Source organism: Arachis hypogaea, chromosome 16, assembly GCF_003086295.3.
Source record: "Arachis hypogaea cultivar Tifrunner chromosome 16, arahy.Tifrunner.gnm2.J5K5, whole genome shotgun sequence".
Taxonomy (NCBI): domain Eukaryota; kingdom Viridiplantae; phylum Streptophyta; class Magnoliopsida; order Fabales; family Fabaceae; genus Arachis; species Arachis hypogaea.
The window spans coordinates 12,706,008-12,733,110 of NC_092051.1; the positions used below are offsets into that span (position 1 = coordinate 12,706,008).

General features: G+C 38.6%; 2 protein-coding genes across 2 annotated transcripts; one reads left to right on the forward strand and one right to left on the reverse strand.

Moving 5' to 3' along the window:
- The first annotated feature begins 16,418 nt into the window (after positions 1 to 16,418).
- Positions 16,419 to 17,540, forward strand: LOC112756672 (uncharacterized). Its single transcript, XM_025805298.1, has one exon. It carries the CDS (start codon positions 16,419 to 16,421, stop codon positions 17,538 to 17,540), a length of 1,122 nt encoding a protein of 373 aa, XP_025661083.1.
- An 8,136-nt stretch (positions 17,541 to 25,676) lies between these two features.
- Positions 25,677 to 26,881, reverse strand: LOC112758839 (uncharacterized). The gene has a single exon (XM_025807613.3). The coding sequence runs from the start codon at positions 26,443 to 26,445 to the stop codon at positions 25,978 to 25,980; it is 468 nt and encodes a 155-aa protein (XP_025663398.1). The 5' UTR covers positions 26,446 to 26,881; the 3' UTR covers positions 25,677 to 25,977.
- Between the last annotated feature and the right edge of the window lie 222 nt (positions 26,882 to 27,103).

Sequence of the window (27,103 nt, forward strand, 5' to 3'; positions counted from 1 at the left end):
TGTACTGCATATATCAAATAGTTTTTTATATGATAAAAAATTTATTACACATATCATAAACATCAAAGTGGATAAATTAATCATATACACATTATTGATAGCCTGTCATCTTGTATCTTATTATACCAATGAAATTATCCATCATTCTCAATGCATTATTATAGTTGATTCGCACTAATAAATTTTATCCGAAAGATAATGAGAAAGGAAGAATTTTAATTAATTGAATCTAAATAAATGCATAAATGCAAAGACATCAACTGTTTGGGAATGAATGATTCGTAAATCCAAAATTCCACTACAAGAAAAAGTCGAGTATTGTCGGAAAAATAATAAAATTCTACGGTAATTTAAATATCGTCGAATTTATTATTGGAAATAATCAGACGGTATAAACATTGCCAGTAAATGTTTACTGTTAGATTTTTTTTTTGTCCGACAGTAATTACCATCGGATTATCCGACGGAATATAGTAAACATGAAAACGGATCGTGTTGGACATTATCGTCGGAAATTTTCGACGGTAACATTAACGCCACCTTGTTCGTTTTCCCGTTATATTACCAACGGATTTATCCGACAGTAATTCCTTAATCCCAAGATCATTTATGTTAAATCATTAAGAAAGAAATACCTGAATGGAAAGCGTACCTGAATTCATAAGCATGATTGAAGGATTTGATCTTCCTCAACCAAAGCCTTCTATATCTCTAACAGGGCTGGATCACAACTCCTCTAATGGAAAAAGAGTTACGAAGGCAGCTTTGATGTATTGGGGACCAAAATCCTGAATCACTATTTATATTTAAGTGCGGCATCCATTAAACCCTAAAACCTAAATAAAATAGGAGTAAAGTACCAACTCATTCCCTGTCCATTTACCCGAATGACAATGCGATCTTTGACCAAAAAAATTATCTGTTTCGGACCCTGACCCTATGCTTTGGCTGCCAATGCGATTCTTCTGTCACTTTCATAGCGAAAGATTGATGAAAATTGATGACATGTCTAGGTAAGCGAATGAGGTGAATGGCTAAGGTGGTTAGGTGGAAGATGGAAGACCACGTGGCTTGTTGGAAAAGACAAGGGCTTATCTGTCCTCTTCCATGTCACATGAATGACGTCGTTTTGACCTCTCCAGAAGTCTTTATTAGACGAGTCTGGTCGTCTCTCTTCCTTGTTTCATGTTTGGAACCCAAACCACCATGAGCAGTAGCAGAGAGCGTGGGAGTGGAAGAGATGCGTTGAAAACGATGAAGGTAGGAGCATTTCTGTGGGCTCTGTTAACAGTGCTGGAACGAGGAAGAAGAAAAGATTCATTGCCCCAAAATGCATTTGTGGGATTCATACAATTCTATTCATGTCATATATTTGAACCCTAATAAGCTATTTTTTGGATGCCCATAGTTCAAGGTATAAAATAATTAGGTATATCCCTCGTCCCTGTTAGGAACAGCGGCAAGCATCTCCTCATTGCAATTCTATTAGTTCTACTATTTACTGTGTAGACTGCAGAATCTCATTGCAAATATTCTGTATGGCTGGATGAATATGTTGCATTGTTTGAAGAGGAGCAAGCAAAAGGTCACAATCTTCATGGTCGGAATCCAAAGCAAAATCAATTTTTGGATCCAATTGTTTTGGTGGAGGAGAAAGTGAGTGAGCCAGAGGATAGAGTTTTTGGCTTAGAGTTGCAAATGAAAATTCTAGGCATGTTAAGGGTATTAGGGGTTTTAGTTATCCATTGATGGCTGTTGTCTTTGTCTTTGGAGTTGTATTTACAAATTTTCTCCGATAAATTGGGTAGGAGATAGTAATTTTATGAATCTATTTTTCTTTTGGAAATGCATGTTGCTGAAGTAGTTATATCACATGACAATGTAAATTTGATTTTACTAAATGGAATAGTTTTGTTGGTTGTCTGAAAAAGATTGACTGCGTTGAAAAACTATAATGTGTTATAATCCAAATCTTGCAACCCATTAAAAGCAATCTAGTTATAACTAACAATAATACGTGACATTAACGAAGTCATAAAGTTACCAAATGTCTACATCATGTGCATAAGGTGACTCCAAAAGTGGGCAAGATATAGTATTATACCAACATTAGAGGCACAAAGATAAACAGAGTATTATAAGTTCATAATAGACATAGCCTATCAAAAAAGTAACCAAACGAGTGTTTGTTGTGGCTGTTTATAAACTAGTTTTTCAAAAAGTCAGCCTATACTTGTTAAAATATAAACATAGGACTACACTTCTAATTCTTCCTAGGAGGCCTAAATCCAAGAGTGGGAATGAACTTGAATAATCTTGATGCAATCCCGGAAGTTGCTGCTGTCATTATCTCGGCACTAACTCCACCTTGTTGACTTGGTTTAGGCACTGTAGATCCACTAAGACCGTTAATCACATTGTTAGATGGAAGATGTGTATTGGATGGAGCAGGAGACCTCAAATGAGGTCCAATGATTGGAGGACTTTGATTTACCATAGAAGTTGGAACAAAGATAGATATAGTTTGTGGCCTAACAATTGGTTGCTTCATCCTTTGTGGAGGTGGAGCATTCAAGTTGATAGTCTCAGATGCTCCCTGTAAATAATAAGTAATGTATTAAGTGTAAAAAAAAATATTTAGATGTTGCTATTTATAATGTAATTGTGATTTAGATTACAACCTCTGCTTAGGGAGCAGACTGTGAAAGTGGTATTTCATCTCCTTGTCCCACTGCTATGCCTCCGTTTGCAAACTACTCACCATCGGATCTAGAGAAGTTCCTGCAACACTAGCATTTTGATTGTTTCCCTCAACAACCTAATTCTGTATGGATCATTATACAGAGATTACAATTAAACCCATTATCATTTTATTTAATGATAATTAAACCCCTGACCATCCTATAATGTCACACTTAAACCCTTAACCATTTAGGTTATATGACAAATCGATCCCTAAAGTGACCATACCTATATGGTGATAGCAGAGTCCACTGTTGGAACACTCTTTTCATAGCTCTCATTTCCTTCTTAGCTTGGTCATAGGCTTCTAATTAGGATTTTTAGGTACATTGGAGCAAATTTTGTTGTAATGACCTGTTTGGCCACACTTGTTACAAGTGAGTTCAAATGTCTTCTTGACCTTGTTGGAATGTATCTCCGTCTCAACAGAATCGATTCTTTTCTTCATTTTGGACGATGAGAAGCTTTCTTATATGTGGGAGGTAATGACTTTGGTGAATCAATTGGGATCTAGTATTTTTCACTATTAACTGGTTTAATGCAATGTGAGTAGGCTGATATGATGGCATCCATTGTGAGCTATTTGTGCACAAAGCCTTCTAGCCTCAACCCCATCTTAGCCATGGCTGCAACCGCATGCTTGCAAGGCATGCCTACAAACAAATATATAAAACATACCAACTATTTAAGGAGATATTTATGTCTAACAGACCAACCATGTAAGAAGATATACATTTGTTAAACAGACCAACCATGTAATAAGAAGATATTTATATTAAATAAACAAACCAACCAAGTAAGAAAGATGGAGTTATATTAAGCAGATCATTTCATGTAAGAAGATATTTATAGAATCTTAAACAAACCAACCAAATCACATGATGGAGTTATATCAAACAGATCAACCATGTAAAAAGATAAATTGTATACCAGTTGGTTGCCAGATATTGCAAGTACATGTCCTATTTTGTAAGTTTACTCCAACTTTGTTCCCTTGCATTTGAACTTCAAACAATACCCTCTCACTATCACCAGCCTAGACTGTTCTCCACTTAGTACTCTTGGGCTTGATAAACTAATCAAGTTTCTTCTGCTGCACAGGGGCCAAGATACCAATGTTGTTCTCAAACCTCTTTTTGTGCATAACCCTTTTTTCTCATGATATAACAGCTCAAGTCTTCACACATTGTCAAAATTGGCTTCTTTCTGTATTCGACAATCTTAGCATTCCACACCTCACACATGTTATTTGTTATGTTGTCAACCTTGGGCCCATGGTTGAAATAGGCCTTGCACCACACACCAGGCTCAAACCTCTGCATATGCTCTCAGGCTCCTATTTAGCTTCTTTAACTTCTCCATGGCATTGCTAATTCTTGAAATGTTGTACACTTAGAGCATTCCTAAACCATCTGCTTAGTTTGTTCATCTTTAAAATATTTTATGAAATTCTTGCAAATATGAAGAACGCAGTTTTGGTAATGCGCATTAGGGTTCAGTTCCTTCATTGCCAGCTCCAAACTCTTTAGCAATTATGTAAAAAATAACGTTTAACATTTGTTAAGTGAAGCAACTTACTTTTTGTTGGTATGAAATAAAATTTCACCCATGTTGTGGAACTTTACCTAAGTCTTCTTGCAGTAATGTCAAAAACCATTTTCATGCATCCTTGCATTTATTAGGGACCACTGCATATGCAATAACATAGAAGTGGTTATTGATATCTTGTCCCACTGCACTTAAAAGTTGTCCAATGTAACGACCCTTCAAAAAGCAGCCATCCAAACCAATTAATGGCATGCATCCCTCCTTAAACCCCTTCTTGCAGGAATCCAAACTAATGTATAACCTATCAAATAGTGGCAGGGATTCAGATTGGAGAATTGTCTCCATCAAGGCAGTTGATCTTAGGTTACTTCTATGCAATTTCATAAGGTAATCGTGTGTCTTTTCATACTATGCTTTTTCACTCCCAATCACAATCTCTCTGGCAACCTTCAATGCTCTAGCTATCATTCTTAGATTGAGTTAAACATTGTACTCCTCTATTATGTGATTTATGGCTGCACTTGGTTTTAGGTCAGGTTGTGTGAGAAGCTTTTTAACTAACTTATCAGACACCCAAGTTCTGTCAATCAAATTACTACCAAAATTTCTTCCACAAGAGTGTTCATTGTATAAAGTCTTAATCTGAAAGTAATTTTTTACACTGTTACAGGAGGTAAAAATCAACCAAGGATAGTCTTCACTTGCACAAGCTGTCCTCAACCTATGCTTCTCATTCTTAATATATAATACATCATTACCCTCATACACAAAATAATATTTCAGAGCTTTCTTAAAGACTTCCATAGTGGGGGAACAATTGTCCAACCTTAAATTCTACCTCACCATATTCAGCTTTTTCATTGTAAGAGTTATAGGTTGTTCTACCCTCATCTCCAAATGAAACTGGATTGTTGAACACCTCACTTTCATAGTTATAAGGTTTTTCATACTCATCATCCAATTCTATTGTAGTTGGGTCTGGTACATGATTTTTAGCTCCATCAGCAATATTTGTTGCATCCCTTCCAACAGGTCCAATTCTCCTAGTCCTTCTTGGGCCTCTAACATCTGGTCTAGGCTCATTGTTCTCACTATGCATCCTTTGCTTATTAAACCCATTCCTAAACACATGTTTTTTTAGCACCAGAGTATTTTCTAGAGGTTCTTTTCTTAGCAGTTCTAGGTGACATCTTTGGCCCACTGTCTGCTGACTTAAGCCCTTTCTTTTTAGCTACACTAGTCTTATTGCTTCTTTTAGGTGGCATCCTCTCTTTAAGCTAACTCTTCTACTTGTTCTTCTTCTTCAAACTTTCATCACTGCTACTGTCATCAGACTCATATCCAGGAGTAGGAAGCTTATGAACCTCATCCTCAACACTTTCATATCCATCATCAAAGGAAGATGTTGATAAATCAGGAAATGAGCCCTCACTGAAAATTACAACTTCCTCCCCAACTCCATCACCAACTACCTCTGGTAGATCCACAGGATGATCAAAGTAGATATAAAATTCATCTATCTCCCTGTTCTTAATAATATTCTCCCTCAGTTCATTAATCTCTTTATCCCCGTTAATGGCATAAAGTCCAGACTCCAAATCAGAAGTAGTCATATCACACCAGTACATAATCTTATACTCCAAGTAGCCTAACTTTTTAAACAAGGCCACTAAATCAAAATAATTAATCAGATCAACATCTAATGGTGGAAACCTATGGACTTTTTCATGTAAATAGGTAAGAATTTCTTTATTTTACTTCTTAAAATTCTCCATGGTAAAACACAGGGGTATCCAGACATTCAGCTATATAGGAGAATAAAAAAACATTTCTTAAATCCTAATTAAAAAATATAAACATGTGACATAGTTTTTTAAATCTGATATCAATATAAACACCCAATCCTAATAATTTATTCTAACTTTTTTTAATTGATTACATAAAATTATTTTTTAATACATCTCTACACTTTCATGTTATTTAAATACATAAAACTCCTAGGACATGACAATAAAAATAATATTTTAACCTTTCTAAATCCTACACTATGGCTGAATACAAACAACAATGGTTACATGACAGACTGAGGACCACACAAAAATATAGAAAGGGATAACCTCAAAAATCTATGTTGTCTACAGAACCGTTCAAGTTTCGTCAACAACGTCATCCAACCACCGTTAACTTCACCATCAGAGGCTTTGTCAGCAATTTTGTCAGCACTTACCAATGTCTCAATGGAGAAGAAGGTTCTCTGTTATGGTTTAGAAAGTAATTGTAATAAAGGATCAATGGGTCTTTATGAGAGAACATACAAAGTGTGAGACAAAACGACTTCTGGAGATGTCAAAACGACATCGTTCATGTGATGTGGAAGAGGACAGATAAGCCCTGTCCTTTCCAACAAGCCACGTGGGCTTCCATCTTCCACCTAACCACCTTAGCCATCCACCTCATCCGCTTACCTACACACGTCAGTAATTTTTGTCAATCTTTTGCCGTTAAATTGACAGAAGGATTGCGTTGGCAGTCGGAACACAGGATCAAGATCCGAAACAGACCAGTTTTTTTTTGTCAAGGATCATGTTGTCATTCGGGTAAATAGACAGGGGCCAGGTTGGTATTTTACTAAATAAAATAGTATATTTGATTTTATTCTCATCTAATTCCAAGTCAAAAATAATAATGACTTATTCAATTCAGCATTTATGACAATACGAGATCACGGTAATATAAGTTATTTAATATGAAATAGCTTAATTTGTAATTATAATTGATATATGTATTGCCCATAATTAGATTAAAAAATTAAATAATTTTCTAACAATAAGTACTCTAATTTAAAATTAGAGATAATATAATTAATTTTCTTTTAGTTTGCAAGATTAACTAGAACTCTCAATTATTCAAAGTTTTAATAGTTGTAAAATAATAAAAATTTTATATGATTTAATTTGAATAATTGAGAGTTTTAGTTAATCTTACTAACTAAAAAATAATTAATTATATTATCTCTAATTTTAAATTAGAGTACTTATTTAAAAATTAATTAGTAAATTGATAAATAAATAATAATCTCTTTTATCATTAGCAATATCATGACTTAAGCATGATATTCTGATAGTAAAGATGTTACATCATAAGCTTTTTTTTAGACTCGAACTTGGCCGATTTAAAGTCCGACAAGCCCACGAACTTATTTGAAAAGCCTATTTCATGAATTAAAACTTAAAATAATAATTAAAAAATCTAAATTGATATTAAATCCATTATAAAATTTATAATTTATAATTTGTAAAGAATAATTCATTTATATATTAATCATTAGTTATATAACATAACTATATTTACAATTTACAATTTTTTCTTTTAACAAAAAGCTATAATCTTAACTAATTTTGATTATTGATTTTTTTTTTATGTTTAATATAAGAGAAACTAGGAATAATTTTTTTGAGTTGACCCGACAAATTTTGTAGGCTTTTTTGGTCTGTCCTTTTTAATTAATTAATACGTTTTTTAAAAAATTCAAATCTAGCCTGTTTAATAAAACGAGCCTAGTCGAGCATAAAATGAGCCGAACCACGAGCTCCCGTCGAATAATTTGGCCTACTTCCACCCCTACTAGTGATATAGTGCCATCCTGCCCGTGATAGTGGTGGTGGTGGTGTTGATGATGATAAGAAGACGGATTAAATTGAAAAATAAAATGAGTAAATTGATTTTTTTTTGTGAGACATAATGTATATTAATCATCCTTAAATTTTAACTAGGTCTTCATCCATTAAAAAAAATGGACAGATCAACCCTTACTCTTGAATGATAAATGATTATCCGCTAACGTATTAAGTAATAGTGTGAAATATAAATTTTAAATAATTATAGAAACTAAAAATTTTATTTCTATCTTTTTTTTTTCCTCCTCCTACTCCTCCCTTTATTCTTAATTAACCATGATTACTAAACATGCAACTTGTTAAGTTTAGAAATAAGTTGATAAGGTAGTGGCTTAAATAATTAAGTTAGCTGTTGCAATTTTTTACTTAGTCAAAATTGGATAAATTAACTTAATTATAATTTTTGAATTAGTCCGAGAACAAGTTATTAGTTAATCATATGTTGAAAATAAATATATGATAATAAGATTAAATTAATATTTATCAACTTGATAAAATTTGAATAAGTGATAATTTATTTGTTTTTCGTATCACTATTTTTAGTAGATCATATATAGGTAATTAAGACATTTGTTAATATATGACAATTTTTACATAAAATTAATATTTTTATTCGTAATAATATTATGAGAATATAAATTTTTAAAAATTACGATCCATTTTATATTGACAATATAAATTATGCATGATTACATGGCACAAAAAATTTATAGAATCAAACTATTTTTATAAAAAAAATTGTAAGTTGGCAAAAGATTCCAACTAAAAAGACCAAGATCTCTGTAGATAAAAAATCAAATAATAAAATTTTTAGTTATATTTTTATTTGAAAAAATCTAATTTTTTATTAATAACTAATTTTAACATTCGTCATCTAAAAATTGAAATAATTTAACGTGTATATTTTTACATTTAATTAGGTGTTAAATCTGTTGCATAAATAGAAATAATTAATTTTTATAATTGTTATCTAAAAATAATAATTTTTTTCTCTTTATGTATATAAAAATATAATTAGATATTAGCATAAAAAAATTATATTGATAGTTAAAAAATTAACTTAAAATTAAATTTTTTTAAACAATTGAATATTGATTCTAACTTTTAATTATACGATTAGTATTCTCTCCAAATTATATGTAATAAATATTTGAAAGAAGAGAAATCAAAATATAGATTAGAAAGATAAACAGTAAAAATTTAAAACTAAATAAAAACTAAAAAAATATGTATATAATAATAATAATAATAATAATAATAATAATAATAATAATAATAATAATAATAATAATAATAATAATATTTTTTATTTAAATTATATTATTTTGTTAATTTTATTTTTTGTAGAACAGAAAGGTAGAAAAAATAGAGAATAAGAAAAAAGATAGAGAAAGATAAAGATGAAGAATGAGAGTGAGAGTTTGTTAATTTTGGAGAAAAAAATTTTATTTTATTGTAATAAAAAATATTGAGTGGCATATTTTGATTTGTTAAATTACTAATATAAAATATAAATTATATATAGAGTGAAAATAGTAGAGAGAAATAGAAAAATGGAGATAGCAGGTAGATGATAGAATTTAGGAAGGGAGTATTAATTTTGGAAGAAAATATTTTCTCTCAATTTTAATGAAAGAGTGTCATGTAATACATTAGGTTATTAAATTAGATAGTAATATATGATACATAATATAGATATATTTTAATTTTAATTTTAATTTTAATTTTTTAATTTTATTTATAATGCAATTAAAGAATGTCATGTTGCACATTTTGATTGTCAAATTCGTAATTAGTCATTGATAATGATATATAAAAGAGATAGAATGGTTGAAGGAATGAGAGAGATAGAGAAAGGAAGATGGAGGAGTGGAAAACTTTTTAATTTTGGAGGGAAATATTTGATTTCAATTGTAATGAGAGAGTGACATGTGGTACATTTTGGTTGTAAAATTAGTAGGGATGAGGAAAGAATTCTTTAATTTGAGTGGGAAAGATTTTGCTTCAATTGCAATGAGGGAGTGACATGTGGCACATTAAAATTAATAACGAGGAGGGGAAAATTTCTGAATTTTGGAGGGAAAGATTTGATTTCAATTACAATGAGAGAATGACATGTAGTACATTAAAATTAGTAAGGAGGAGAGGAGAATTTTTTAATTTTGGAGGAAAAGATTTGATTTCAATTATAATAAGAACATGACATGTGGCACATTTTTATTATAAAATTAGTAATATATAATATATAATATTAGTGAGTAAAATTCTAAAATGTGATAGAAAAATAGTAAGATCTCTCTTATGTTTTTAATTTTGTATATAATTTTTTTTTTTTTTGGTTTGTACCAGGGTATCCATTAGGCTGGAAGCCCAATGACTAATTCCTCGGGTACTGCAGAGGTACACAAAGTGGGCGACCCTTCCAAGCAAGCAAGCTCCATTCCCATCCTCCAGTGAGTATATAAATTTTTATAATATGTAAAAGAATATTATTCATATCCTGATCCAAAACATAGAGTCAGGCCCAATAAGAACAAAAAAGTCCATCCAAAAAAAGTACTATCTGCCATTAACCCGACCTCTTAAAAGAGGTCGGACATAGCCACAAGAAGCAGTTTCACTTATCCAAATAAGTAAATGTCTTTATGAATCTCTTCTACTATCTTTATCTCTGCTAAAAGATAGATTCCAACAAATTCCCAAGATAAAGAAAACTACTCTAAGATGTAGTTATTAACTCTACTATAAATACACTGACACCTTTCAAGTATATTCACGCTCTATTCTACTAAAACTTTATCTAAAATCCTCGCTAACTTAAGTATCGGAGTCTCTTGCAGGTAATCATCAGAATAAATATTATAGATTGTTTTTTATATATTTTAAAAAATTATAATTTTATTATTTAATTATATTATTGTCTAATTATTTAGTTGAATTCTATCAGCTTTTCTTCCACAAATTTTAGATCATTAGATGCGTCCGTCTCTCCTATTAACTTTGGTATCGCAGCACATTGGTTATTTGCCAAGGTGAAACAACTCCTTGAGTTGCTTCATGTTTACGTAGAGAACTTAAAATATTATTAGAGTTCCTTCGTGTTGAAGCCCGAAGCTATATAAAGCAACACATTTTGAAACAACAAAAAAATCGACAATTCATGGGTTTTAACATTTAACTTTACCACGGCGTTAGAATATTGATTGGTCTTTTAACTATTGCTCTCGAGTTGTTTTTTTTTTTTTTTTTGGCCTTAAAGGTACTTTTTTATTTGTTTAATGATGGAACATACGTAACAGACGAGATTCCAAGTGCAGAGACAACTTTTCAGAGATCATACACATTCCCGCCGTAGACACGTTTCCGTGCTTCGCTTATATATATTTCCTTCCCAATATACCCCTCTCAAATTTAAGTAACTACTTCCACTTCCAGAAACCCTAAATAAAAACTCCTTGCCCCTTTTACTCAGCGGCAGCGACCCACAATGGACGGGTACGGGTCGGGTCACGGTAGGGTGGAGGTTGTGAGCGGGAAAAGATACGGTTCAAGTCAGAGCTACACGAACGGGTCAACTCAGCCGAGTGATCATCAGAGGCCGTGGAGGTTTCGCGATCCGGAAGCGAAGAGGAAGAAGAGGATAGCCAAGTACAACGTTTACGGCGTGGAAGGGAAGGTGAAGGCCACGCTCCGAAAAGGGCTGCGGTGGATCAAGAAGAAGTGCTCTCAGATCGCCGGTGATTACTAGCATGCATTCACGATGATGCCACGTCAGATGAACTTCTGCTGATGTGGCAGTAGGTGGATGTTGTATGTTGAGTATGTTTCTTTCTTTATTCGTCTTTGATTGGTTCCGTTTTATCCAAACAACTGTAATTGTTGCCAATGGGATAACATGATCAATTCATGATGCCTTTCAAGTTTTACACTATTTTTCTTTTCTTGAATTTTATATGGGAATTCTATATTGTTGATTGTGTTTTCTGTAAGAGGCAAAGAAGAGAAGCAGCATCCCCGAAATTAGAGCGATGAGTAGAATTTTTCCTTTAAAGAAAAAATGACAAAGAAGAAATTGGATTTGGATGTAAATAGTAAATACACTAATTCCTCAGTTACGATCCTTTATTACTCATAAAGGATATTATTCCTCAGTCCACACGAAGGTATTATTTTTGTGAAGAGAATAATTGAGAAGGTTAATAGCGCTTGTTATTTTTTATGGGGGAGAGAGAGAAGTGTATAACAAGAAGCTGTGAGCAGAAGTGTGTTTCACATTGGTATGGGATGTACAAATCGGATGCACCGATTTGTTTGTTTTATTTTTTTTTTTAAACAAACAATCACAAATCGGACGGTCCGATTTGTGAATTTGAAAATAAAAAAATTTTTAATGTTAAAATCGGACCGTCCGATTTTTATTTTAAAAAATAAAAAAAAATAAAAAATGCAAAACGGACCCTCCGATTTGTAGTTTATTTTTTTCTCCAAACAAATCGGACCCTCCGATTTGTAATTTATTTTTCTCTTCAAACAAATCGGACCGTCCGATTTGAATAAAACACCATATAAAAAAAAAAACACCTAATCTTCCAATAATGATGTATTACACATATATTTAAACAATATAAAAAAAATTAGCCGGTTAATAGTCTTTTTTTCTTATTAAACTATTTAAACAAATATTAAAAGATAATTAGAATTTATTATTTTTTATTATCAGTTAATTATTAAACTAAAAAAATTAAATTAATGACTAAATAATAATAAAAAATAATAATTTCTCATATCCCTATCATTTCTAAACTACTTATTCTAATATTTGTAAATATTTTAATTATCATCGTGACGAGAGCTACACAAGAGGGAGGGACAGTCGCCCTCTAAACTTGAGAAACATTGGAACAAAACAAAGTTCTACATTTTGGCCCCTTGAATTTTACATTTTGGCTTCTCTTTCTAAAAAAAATATTTTTATAATTTATTCATATTTAATAAAAGATTTAAAATAAAGGTAAAAATATTTAGTGATAATTTTTATACGAATTACTTCACCAAATGACATCCTTTAATGAAATTAATAATTTAAGTAGCAAAATTTAACTTAATGCATAATATAATAAGATCGATGATCAAATCGTATATATATAGTAGTGTTAGGCGAGCTTATAAGATTATCCTAATATTTACAGGCTTGTTACACAATGAAGTTTTTTTTTTTAGTATCAACGTTCAATCAAGTTTATTCAAGTTCTCACTCGCTCAAAATTCTCATTAAAAAACATTTATAGTCCAAATGCATGAAAACACACACAAATAGTAAATGGGTTGAAATTCGTTGCGCTGACCTGTTTAACCCAATAAAAAAATGGATTGGGCATAAAAATTGAGTCTTGTCAAATAACAAATGTCTATCAAACTCATTCCTGCTTAACCAGCAGTTGGTGGGCACCTATCAAATTTTACATAAAAGACCAAAAAATTTAGTATTTTTCATATTTTTAAATCATTTTTTAAACTTATAAATTTTATCAAATATTTTTTTATAATTAATTAGATATTAAATTATAAATTTTTTATAATTTTTATTTGAATTTTTTATTTTTGGTAGCAAATTATACTTGTTCAATATAATATATATATATATATATATATATATATATATATATATATATATATATATAGATTTTTTCTATTTCCTCAAATATATTGAAAGACATTCTAACGTTTGAACACAATGGTCATCAATCTCATTGAAAAACAGAATACAAAATACATAAATTAATTACCCCTAAATATAAAATTCTTTCATAATCGAACACATGAATTTTAACCCCAAAAAACCCTCAACCTATTAATACAAGTCCTAACTAAATTAAACTAGAATTACATTTTAATTAATCCAAAAAAGTAGCTGCAAGATAGGTTTATCTGAGATAATGGAACTAATTGACATTGATTTAATAATTTTTACATTACAAGCATCCATTGTTAAAGATAGAATTTGAAGAGTGATGATGAATAACTAGGATAAAATGTGAAGAAAATTATGGATCTCTAATTTGGAAAAAGATAATGACGTGTAGAGAAAGTTTGGAAAAAAAAAAGGCAAAAATTAGATAAAGAATAACAAAATTAAGGATTTCAAGATTAGACATACAAGATTTGGGAAAAGAGAATAAAAGTATGAGAGTAATTAAAAGGTCTAAAAGAGTTTATGTTGAAAGGGGAAGTATAGGGAGTCAATGAAGTATTTGTATAATGTGTATAATGGGGATTTAGGGATGTTCGATTCAGTAGGATATCAGATGTTTATTATCTCTAGTACCCAGATGGTTATTCTGGATAGTATGAGTGTATTGTGTTTGAAAAATTAGTAGTATTTTATCCTGGATGTTTATTTTTTAACTCATATTGGAACAAATAAATAGCCTATTGTACACACTGTACAAATATTTTATTGACTCCCTAGCGGGATTGAAGAAAAATAAAAAATTGCCATGTCTAACCTTTTTTTTTCTTTCTATAAACAATGGAGTAAGTACAGAAATTATTCTAAAAAAAAGGTCCCACTAGAATAGGCATGAAAACATAAAACAGTATGTGTAAGTTAGTTGAATTTAGTTACTAATTAAGTTTGCTCACTTAACATTTGTGTTGATCTTTATAATTTTATACCACTAGTTTTTTTTTTTAAGAAAAAGTTAGAACAGAAAACTAAGTCTCAAAAATAAGAAAAATTTAGTAATAAGACAACATAATAAAGTCACAATGGAGAGCATCGTACAACTTCGATTAAAACCTCAGCCATTCAGTGAATTATATTCCATTCCATATTTCTTTCTTTGTTAACAGATCGGCTACAACATTAGCCTTTCTTTTAACAAGATTGAATTAAACTTTCCAATTAAGTCTTGATAGTTTTCTGATCTTTATTATTAAGTCACATGAGAGCGAAATGGCTGCTGAAAATCAAATTGAACCAACAAAAAAAAACCATTCATGGAGTCAATTTCAATAATGATTGACTTGCATTCACCCTCCCAAACAGGGACAAGCCCCTCCAAATGGCAAAGAGTTCACTCCTCCGGAAAATGCTCTAAATTGAAAGACAGTCAGAGCAAGTTTTTATCCAAGAGCCATTCTCCGTTCAAAGCACACAATTGAAACCGGCGAGATAATGATCCTGAAAGATCAGTGCTCTGACCATGTTTATAGGAGGAGCAACCCAAACAAGATCAGTGCTCTGAGTCTGAAGATTTCTGGACTTGTGAAGGTCGTGCACAAGTCTTTTGACATTAAAAACAATCTTATAATCTGACAAAACATCTTGGATGTTGTTACGGACCGCAATAAGACCGGTCCATCTACTCACCGGGTCGGAGCAACACCCAGATCGACCTAAACCGACACTAAGGGAAGCCAACGGGTCGGCTCTTGGGCACCCGACCTGAGCAACGAACGGTCATGTTACCTGTGCGGCCCAAAACCCACCTAGCTAAAATGGTTGGGTCGGAGTCATCGGATCGGGACCCGAATCCCCGACCCGATGAGTAGGGTGACCAACACTCCCCCCCCAGGTGAGCAGGAATAGCGCAAGCATCCCTGAACAGTGGGCCAGACCGCCTTCAGGCCCACCCAACACAATATATAAGGGGAGAGGTCAACACTCCCCCCAAGGTACACATCATCTTACCTTATTTGGCTACCAACTCGTACGGACACTGACTTGCTCGTCGGAGTGTTCTTGCAGGTGGCCACCCCCTCCCCGCTCCGCACGCTTCTTCTGACGTCATCGACACCTGAACCCTCGCTCCACGTCAACCCGGGGTCTCATCCGTTTCCCCGTGCCGAAGCACCCGACCTATCCAGGACCCGAAGTCCCCAGGTAACGAACACTGGCGCCATCTGTGGGGACCCTGTAGACATGGAGCGACACCCCACGTCAGAGGAGCTTCGCGAAGGTGGCGGGGCTCGCCTGAGCCGGGCGAGTTCGACGTCCCATACCGCCGAACACCCCCGCTCCTCCGTTCAGCCCGACCAACAAATTTACACCAAGACCTCTGAAAGGCGTCCTTTCGGAGGAACAGGAGCCGATAGCGCCAAGATTATGCAAGAATTGATACACATAGTACAAAACCTAGAGCGAGAACTAGCAGCGAGAAGCCAACCCCACGGAGACGCCAGTCGCTCCCGTGGCGAAGCCAGCCGATCTCACACGCGAACCCGCTCTCCCCTCCGAAGACGCGAAAGTCGGGAAGGGAGTCCAACGAAGCGTGATAAGACATACACGCAAGCGACCTCCCGACCCAACAGGACAAGTCCGAAGGGCGAGGGGAATCCCAGAGGGGGAAAGCCAAGAGACGGCAAGAACCCATCATCATGGGATCCACCCCTTTTCATCCCTCAATCCTCAAGGTCTGGCTCCCGAAGAATTTCGATAAGCCAACGGACATGAGATATGACAGGACCAAAGACCCTCAGGAACACCTCACCGCTTTTGAGGCAAGAATGAATTTGGAAGGGGTAGGCGACGCAGTGAGATGCCGGGCATTCCCTGTAACGCTAGCCGGCCCAGCGATCCGGTGGTTTAACGCCCTCCCGCAAGAGTCCATCACGACTTTCGCAGATGTCTCCCAAAGCTTCCTGGCCCGATTCACAACACGCATAGCTAAGGCGAAACACCCGATCAACCTGCTAGGGGTTACCCAGAAACCTGGGGAACCGACCAGGAAGTTCCTGGACAGGTTCAATGACGAATGCTTGGAAATCGACGGCCTCACAGACTCAGTCGCCAGCCTCTACCTAACAAACGGCTTGCTAAATGAGGATTTTAGGAAACACCTCACGACCAAGCCTGTGTGGACCATGCAGGAAATTCAAAGCGTGGCCAAGGAATACATCAATGACGAGGAAGTGAGTCAGGTCGTAGCAGCCAACAAACAGTCGCCCCCTAACCCACCACTTCGGCAGACCCCCCAGGTCGACAGATATAAGGAGTCCCCCAGGGACGGAACTTCAACCAAACAGCACAAGCAACCTCCACGAGTGGGAAGGTTCACAAACTACACTCCACTTACGGCGCCCATAGTAGAAGTCTACCAACAAATTGCAGACAAAGGAATCCTATCCAGACCTAGACCCTTGAAAGAGAGAACGGGAGGCAACAAAAACCTTTATTGCGACTACCACAAGGGGTTTGGTCACAAAAGACAAGACTGCTTCGACCTCAGGGATGCCTTGGAACAAGCCATCAGAGAAGGAAAACTGAGCGAATTCTCCCAGCTCATCAGGGAGCCGTGGAGGCGGAAAAGAGAGCGCTCCGAGCAAGATCGGAGCCGAGCTGTGAAGCCAAGGCAAGAGCCCCCAGGGGATGCCACTAACCCCCCAACTTTTGTGGTCAACATTGTAGTCGGACGATACAGTCCCCCAAGTCCAAGTCGGCAACAAGAAGGGACACCCGGGTACTCTCCATATCAACAGATGGCCTCGCCACCAACAAAAAGCACCCCACAATATCCTTTGGCCCAGAGGATAAATGGTTCAATGATCTCCCTGAAAACCCCCCAATGGTAGTTACAGCTATGGTCGGGACAGGGCTGGTTAGGCGCATCCTCGTCGATACGGGAGCCGACTCTAATATCCTATTCAGAAATGTCTTCGACGCCATGGGACTCAAGGAATCCGACCTCAAAAACCACCAACACGGGGTCATGGGACTAGGTGACAACTATATCAAACCCGACGGGACGATCTCTCTCCCAATCAGCCTGGGAACTGGTGACACCAGGAAATCGGTTATGGCAGACTTCGTAGTCCTTAGAGACTCCACTGCTTATAACATCATCCTAGGGAGGAAAACTATCAATGAATTCTCAGCTGTGATATGCACCAAGTTCCTAATAATGAAGTTCGTAACGGATAAGGGAACAGTCGGTTCCATAAGGGGAGACCTAGAGACGGCAGTCGCCTGCGACAGCGCCAGTCTCTCCTTGAGAAAAGAATCTAAGAAGGCAGCTGGCGTATTCCTGGCAGATCTGGATGTCAGGGTGGAAGACAAACCAAGACCTGAACCGGAAGGGGACATGGAAAAGTTCCAAATAGGGAAGTCGGCAGATCAATTCACTTTCATAAACAGGAACCTACCCCATGAACTCAAGGGCCCCCTCATAGAAATCATAAGGGCAAACAGCAACCTCTTCGCATGGACCCCATCAGACATGCCGGGATTAGATCCCGAGGTCATGTCTCACCGGCTAGCCATAAAACCCGGGGTCAAACCGGTAGCCCAGCGGCAAAGGAAGATGTCGCAAGAAAGAGCAGAAGAAGTCGCCAAGCAAACAGCAGGACTGCTTGAAGCAGGGTTCATCAAGGAACTCGAATATTCAACGTGGCTGTCCAATGTTGTCCTAGTAAAAAAGGCCAGTGGAAAATGGAGGATGTGCGTCGACTACTCCGACCTGAACAAAGCATGTCCAAAAGACTCATTTCCCCTCCCAAACATCGACACCCTAGTTAACTCGGCAGTGGGGTACCGCTTCCTCAGTTTCATGGATGCCTATTCCGGCTACAACCAAATCCCGATGCATCGACCTGACGAAGACAAAACGGCATTCATAACACCTGGGGGCACCTATTGCTACAAGGTAATGCCCTTCGGACTGAAGAACACCGAAGCCACCTACCAAAGGCTAATGAGCAAATTCTTCCATGACCTCATCAGCAAAACGGTGGAGGTGTACGTTGACGACATCCTGGTAAAAATCGCAGAGCCGAGGAAATTAATAGACGACCTCCAGGCTGTCTTCAAAGCACTAAGAAAATTCAACATGAGACTTAACCTGCTTAAATGCGTATTTGCCATGGAAGCAGGGAAATTCCTGGGGTTCATGATCACACAGAGAGGGGTAGAAGCCAACCCAGATAAGTGCGAATCCGTCCTCAAAATGGCAAGCCCAGGATGCATCAAAGATGTGCAGCGACTCACCGGGAAACTCACGGCACTATCTCGGTTCCTCGGGGCCTCAGCTGAAAGGGCCATCCCATTCTTCAACCTAATGAAGAAAGGGATCACCTTTGAATGGACCCCGGAATGTGAAGAAGCGTTCGGCCATTTCAATAGGATACTCTCGGAACCTCCCATACTCAGCAAACCCAGAGAGGGCGAACCCCTATACCTGTACCTGGCCGTGACAGCGCAAGCAATGGCGGCAGTCCTAGTTCGGGAGGAGGACAAGACCCAACGGCCAATATACTTCATCAGTAAAATACTTCAAGGAGTAGAGATGAGGTACACCAAGTTGAAAAAGTTAGCCTACGCCCTACTAATCTCATCCAGAAGGCTGAAACAATACTTCCAAGGGCACACAGTCATTTTGAGAACCGACCAAGCCATCCGACAAGTTCTCCAGAAAATTGACCTGGCGGGGAGAATGATGACATGGGCAATAGAGCTGTCCCAATATGATTTTCGATACGAGCCAAGACAAGCAATCAAAGCCCAAGCTATGGCAGACTTCCTTGTAGAAGTCACAGGGGAAACTCCCGACACACCGAACACACGGTGGAAACTCCACATCGACGGAGCATCCAACCAACCGTTCGGAGGTGTCAGGATCATCCTCGAAAACTCGACAGGAATAGTCTACGAGCAATCCATCAAGTTCGAGTTTCCGATCTCCAATAACCAGGCCAAATACGAAGCACTGATAGGAGGATTGATACTAGCCAAAGAAGTCGGAGCATCAAAAGTTGAAATCAACAACGACTCCCAAGTTGTCACTTCCCAAGTAAATGGAAACTACCAAGCCAGGGACGCGCTACTACAAAAATACCTAGAAAAGGTAAAAGAACTATGCAAAAACTTCAAAGAAGTCACAATCCAGCACGTCCCAAGAGAGAGAAACGCCCGAGCCGACCTCCTTCCAAGCTCGCGAGCACCAAACCCGGAACAGGGAACAGATCTCTAATCCAAGGGCTGACGACAGAACCTGCAATCGCCATGTGCACAACCCAGGCACCAAATCCACCCTCATGGATGGACCCCATCTCCCGATATTTGGAGCATGCGGAAACACCCCTAGATGAAAAAGAAGCACAAGCTATTAAGAGGGAAGCCCCCAAATATACAATCATACAAGGACAGCTGTACAAACAAGGACTTCACCAGCCCCTACTCAAATGCCTGCACCCTGACCAGACGGACTATATCTTAAGAGAATTCCACGAAGGATGCTGTGGCCACCACATCGGGGGGAGATCCTTAGCAAAAAAGGTTATCCGCGCAGGATACTACTGGCCTACAATGATGTCGGACGCCCAAGAGTTTGTAAAAAAATGTAAAAAATGTCAAGAAAATGCCAACTTCCATAAAGCGCCTCCCGAGGAGCTCAGTCTAATGATGGCCCCCCGACCTTTCCCAATGGGGAGTCAACCTCTTAGGGCCATTCCCACCAGGGCCGGGGCAAGTGAAGTACTTAATAGTGGCCATAGATTATTACACCAAATGGGTAGAAGCAGAGACACTAGCCAGCATATCCACAGCAAATTGTCAAAAATTCTTCTGGAGACAAGTCATCGCGAGGTTCGGGATCCCGGAGTCCGTCATATCGGATAACGGAACACATTTCACCGACAAAAAGTTCAAAGAATTCCTCTCAGGACTCGGAATCAAGCAAAAGTTTTCCTCCGTCAAACACCCTCAAAGCAACGGGCAAGTGGAAGCAGCCAACAAAGTCATCCTAAAAGGGCTGAAGAAACGACTCGAAGGGAAAAAAGGCACATGGGCAGACGAGTTAGCATCAGTCTTATGGTTCTACAGAACCTCCCCCCATTCGTCTACCGGCGAAACCCCCTTCCGACTCACATACAGGGTCGACGCAGTCATCCCAGTCGAAATAGGGGAGCCGAGCCCGAGGCTACTCTTAGGAGGAGGAAGCGAAGCAGTTGAGAAGGACCTAATCGATGAAACAAGGCAAATGGCGCACCTAACAAAGGCAGCAATCAAGCAAAGGATAGCCCTAAGATACAACGGCAGAGTCATAAAAAGGAACCTCGGGGAAGGCGACCTGGTCTTGCGACGAAACGACATAGGACCTCCGACCCCAGGAGAAGGCAAATTGGCTGCGAATTGGGAAGGACCCTACAGGGTAAAGGAAGTCCTCGGCAAAGGCGCATACAAGCTAGAAAAACTAGATGGGAAGGAGGTCCCGAGAACATGGAACATGGTAAACCTAAAAAGGTTCTACTCATAAGGGAAGTGACGGAGCGATCCGACAACACGACCACATCCGCCTTAACCCCCTTAAGTTTTACTCTCCCATCTTACACATATGTACATATTTCATCTTTATTATGTTTTAAAGTTCCGCATGTATATACACAATGAACTTTGTTTTTGCAAGATTTTCGAAGCAGCATAATGTCAATAAACGAACGGTCGACCTAACGAAAGCTCGGGACTGATCACCCCGACAACCAAAGGGACCCGAGTTTAAAAACCAGCAACAGGGCAAAATATATATATATATATAGAGAGAGAGAGAGAGGGAGAGAGAGAGAGAGAGAGAAAAATAGTCAAGAGAAAAGCCACGACGGCCTAGATAAACGAAAACAACAAACAAAAAGCAAGGCCGCGACGGCCCGAGCAAGCGAGAAAGCGTTAACGAAACCAAATTCATAAAAATGAAAATGTTCATTACAAGCAAAGGCGCCTATACAGGCCCAGACACCAAAAACATAAATTACAAAGCAAGAAACAGGAGAAACCACCACCTCAAGGCTTCAAGAGATCGACAATCTTCCCGCCCTCAACAGTCTTGAGGGCACCCACCTAAGTAAGATCAAGATCGGGAGCAAGCACAACCACCTGAAGCTTAATCCCCTCTTCGGTCAGCTTCACGGCCTCCCGAGCCCCCTGTGCAAGCTCCCTATTCTTCTTTTTCAAAACGGCCATCTCCTTGCGGGCGGCCTCCGCCGAGCTCTCCGCCAACCTAAGTTTTCCCTCCAACTCCTCCACTCTTTTCTTAGCCTCGACAGTCTTACCACGAGAAGTGTTCAAATCATTCATCAAAGCAATATCCCGCTCCATCAACCTATTCGCTTCCTCAGCATACTCTTTTGGCTTCTCTTCCAACTCAGATAACTTCGCCTTCAAAGACTCCTCCCGAGATCTGGAATCCGTCAAATCTTTCTGAGAATCCTGAAGTTTCACCTCCATAGCATGGTAATTTTCTAAGACAGGCTCCACTTTCTTGGCAATAGCAGCTGCTCGGAGAAGGCTGCGATAAATTCACCTCGCTTGCCCGGAGAGGTCGGCTTCATGGAAATACTCTTCCGTGCCAGGGAGTAGCTGAGACTCAATAAAACCCCCAGCATCGAAGTTCTTCTCCATGACCGAAAGCGCCTTCCCGGAATCCCGCTTCCTCTTCTTAGAGTTGTCGGCAACTTACAAGTCATCATCATCAAAACCCAAATTGTCATTGAGAACCACCTCTGCCTCCACACTTGGTTTCTTCGGAGGGTTCACGACAGAACCTCTACCCTCCCCGGCAATCTCATGCTCCTGACTAGCCGAAGGGGTCGCCGACGAGTCCCCACCACCCTCTTCACTCCTATGAAGAAGACTCATCAAATCAGCCAATGGCTTCTTCCCGCCAGCCATGGAAACTGGAAAAAAGAAAGGAGAGAGGAGGTATGAGCAACAAAGAGACAAGGGGACAAAAAATAAAATAAAGAACTTACCAACATAAGACCAACCGGCCTCCCGATCCCCCATAACCATACGAGGGTTAAGGTTCCTCTCCCCAAAAATCGCCAACAAGATATCAGAAATGTTACGATCCTCCGGACTCAACCAATCATAAGAAATCTTTCAGATAATCAGATCCCACTCCAAAACTCCAATAAGTCGGGATCCGTCTATCACCCTCGGCAGTCAACCAGAAAGCCTGATGACCTTCGACGGGCCTAACTTTGAAAAACGTAAACTTGAAGCCATGATAGGAATCCTCAAAAAGGCCAAAGATCCTACGACCTTGTTGAGCCCTAAAAGACATGTACCCCTTTTTTGCCTTCTGACGCGAAGGGTTTGTAAGAAGAAAGAGATAGAGAAAAATATTCACAGAAGTCGGTAGCTCCAGATATTCGTAAACCATCTTGAAACATCGGATGGCAGCCCAGCTGTTTGGATGCAGTTGCGAGGGAGCAACGTCACAGCGGTTTAACAAACCCATGACAAAGGGGGAGAAGGGTAGGCGAACCCCCAAAGTAGTGAACATGGGCTCATATACCCACATCCAATCAGCGACTCGGGGAGCCACCAAATTCTTCTTGCAAACGCGCTCCCGAGTAGCCGGGACATAAACCTGGTAAAGCGCCTCCTCGGGACCACCACCGCATAAGAGCCCCGCCTGGCGCAATTTTTGGAGACCCTCCTTCGTAACTTGGGAAGGAGTGTCCCTTACATCAGAAGACACCCAAGCATAATGGTCCACGAAGTCGGTTAGCGGTTGCTGAGCCGGATTCGGTTGAATGGGACGATCGGCCATACCTACAGCGGGGGCACCACTTAGTTAGAACGGGAGGTCGGGAACCCGCAAAGAACAAGCAAACTAAAAAAGTTCCTCAAGTCATCCCTTTCAACCAATCCAGCACTAACCCAGAACTTAAAAATAAAACCCCCAGAAAAATCCAGTGGCTCCCCCTCTAAAAGAGAAAGAAAACAAGAACAAAACCCAAGCATGCACACAGGAAACACATAAAATCAAAGAAGGCAACCAAAAAGGAGAAGAAAACCGTAAAAACAACGTAAGAAATGCAAAAACCTGGAAAGTAGTGGGCAGCAAAGAGGAATCCAAGCAAGAGAACTAGGAACAGCAGAAAGAAAAGCAAGAAGCAGCAGCAGCGCAAGGAAGCAGAAGAGAGAAAATAAGACTCAGGAGGGTTCGCAAAGCAAAAATAGGGAGAGAAATGTAACCGTCGAAGGAAGAGCGCCAAAAGGCAGGGGCATATCTGTCCTTTCACAAACTTTGAAATGATGGGGCATTTAATGCCCCGCACGGAAGCCAAAGAGGCAATAGCAGGAATGAGGCAACCACGTGTGCAAAACACGAAACGCCATCAACGGACTCCCGAGGAGAAGAACACACTCCCTCTCGGTGAGTAATGCAAACGCCCCTAGCCACGAGCTCCAAAATCTCAAGGCCAGCACGTTAGGGCACTGTTACGGACCGCAATAAGACCGGTCCATCTACTCGCCGGTCGGAGCAACACCCAGACCGACCCAAACCAACACTAAGGGAAGCCAACGGGTCGGCTCTTGGGTACCCGACCCGAGCAACGAACGGCCATGTTACCTGTGCGGCCCAAAACCCACCTGGCTAAAACGGTCGGGTCGGAGTCATCGGATCGGGACCCAAATCCCCGACCCGACGAGTAGGGTGACCAACACCCCCCCCACGTGAGCAGGAATAGCGCAAGCATCCCTGAACAGTGAGCCAGACCGCCTTCAGGCCCACCCAACACAGTATATAAGGGGAGAGGTCAGCACTCCCCCCAAGATATACATCATCTTACCTTATTTGGCTACCAACTCGTACGGACACTGACTTGCTTGTCGGAGTGTCCTTGCAGGTGGCCACCCCCTCCCCGCTCCGCACGCTTCTTCTGACGTCATCGACACCTGAACCCTCGCTCCACGTCACCCCGGAGTCTCACCCGTTTCCCCGTGCCGAAGCACCCGACCTATCCAGGACCCGAAGTCCCCAGGTAACGATTGAAAATTTGTTGGTTGCAGTGGTGCCAAATCCACCAAAGCTCAGTAAAGAAAATGAAGTTCGTCTTCACTAATCTTGACCGAAGGTAGTTGAATGTGATTGTTGGTCCGTTATCTCCAAGATAGTTCATATACTTCGAACCCTATCACACTCCAAAAAACAATAAAAAATTGATTCCACATTACAGTGCGGACACTGGTTTGATACAGCCAAACTACGCCGATAACGGAAAGATGCTGTGGGCAAGGCTTCCAGGATAGAAAGCCAAACAAAAACTTTGATATTTTTTTGGGAGTTTAAAACGCTACAACCAATTTCAATTAACATTATTATCCCAATAAAACTTCTTTTGCAAGAACCCAATTATAACCATCTTTAGTCGACGGGACCCAACATCAATCAGATTGAGCCCAATATCAAGAATTAGATTTTTGATGTCACGAGATAAAAAAAGTGACCAAATTATCTGTTAGACAGAATTAATACAAGTATTCTCAAGAGATTAGTCACTAAAAAAAATTCTCAAGAGATCATGCCAAATTGATTGATTAAGAGAACTTATACAGCATGAAAAATCTTTTTTCAAATGATCAAGAATAGAGACAATGTTACACCAACAATTTGATGCATTCTTAAGGATTTTATTATAGAGGTTGATATACCGACTTTAATAAATTATTTCTTTAGGGTTGCGTTTAAATTTGTTTGATCCTTGAAAAAAAAAAAAAACAGGATTTCTTTGTTCTGAATCTTATTTGTCCAAACACATTATGTTAGTGTACACAGTTCCTCTCTCTCTGGGTTGGGGCATTGTTCCTTCTTCTAAGAATGGACATTAATCTAGTTATTTTGAAAACTGGCCCAGAAAGGAACATCACAGATCATGGTAAATAATACTTACCCATGGCATTTCCTTCACAGTAAGGAAACAAATAAATAACACAATAATTTTGATTCATTTGTTTCTTCTCCGCCCTAATATTACAGATAGTTCCATGGTATGCATGCTTGTCTCTCCATTTCATCTTCACACACACAAACAAACACGCCGCTAGCTTTGCTAATATATCCAAATGAAACTTGAATTTCCCCAATAACATAAATAAGAAAAAAAAGTGAAACTAAATCATTAAATCTTATACATGTGAAAGGGAATTGTAGTGTATAACCGAAACAGAATAATAATAATAATAATGAAGAAGAAGCATGTTTGTTTGTGTTGTTTGATTGAAGATGGATCACCATCCCAAGGATCTGTGGCTGCGCTCCCTGTAGAGAGGATCCATGTGATCCATGCGCTGCAACCTCATCTGCCTGTAGAATTGAGCAATGAACTCATCAGCCTTAGCATCAATCATCGAATCACCATCCTCAAGAGAAACAGCAACCACATTGTCCTGCTTGATCTCGCCGTCGTCGTCGCCCTGCACCATCTCGTTCAGCGCCTGGTTGGAAGAATAGCGGCTGCTGCTGGACGGAGACGGCGAATAGGAGGAGTCGTCGGCGAAGAAGTCTGTGTTGTTGCTTCTGGACGGAATCTTGAGGGTACCGTCACCATCAAAAGGAGATTGGCTGAGGCTGCTAAGGGATCTGGTGGAGCCTCCAAGCTTCTTCCTCTTAATTCTTGAGAGAGCGCCCTTAATGGAGAGCATCCTCTTTCGACGCGGAGTGCCACTGCCGTCCTTCGCCTCAAGATTTGCTTCCATTATCGATTAGTTTCCAAGACACAGATGGGATGGTGATCGCCCCCTGCAGAGGCAGGGGAGAATGGATATTAAGGCACACCTAAAATGTTGCAACAAATTAACTTTATATTGTTATTACTATTAAAATAGAATGCGACAACAAAGCATGCACTGCTTTAATTTCGTGTAACTAAGATAGGTTAGTATTTAATCACCGCCAAGAAATATATTACAATATACAATATGGTATGAAATTCAAATAGTGGATTGGATGGAGTAGGTGCCTAAGCTTGTAGGCAAAATATAATGAATATAATGTATGTATGGATGTGAGAGGGCGGTTTTGGAGGCGAACAATTTGGAACACACTGAATGAATTGGGATTCTTTGTTACTGCTTTCTGTTGCTTGCATTCGCTTAATTTCAACCGCTCTTCTTTTCGGCACTTAAAAAAAGGAATTCTGTTTCCAATAACCACTCACTTTAAGTATTTCTTTTCCCCAGAATGTTGTTAGTTTAGATGTATTATTATTTATTCACGAACCTCTTGCTTGTATTTAGGGTTCTTTATACTTCGATGACAACCCATGATCTTCAAAAATGTTACTTACACACAAAAGAACCGTCACCAAATCATTTACTATATATATATATATATAAATTTATTTTCAATGTATAT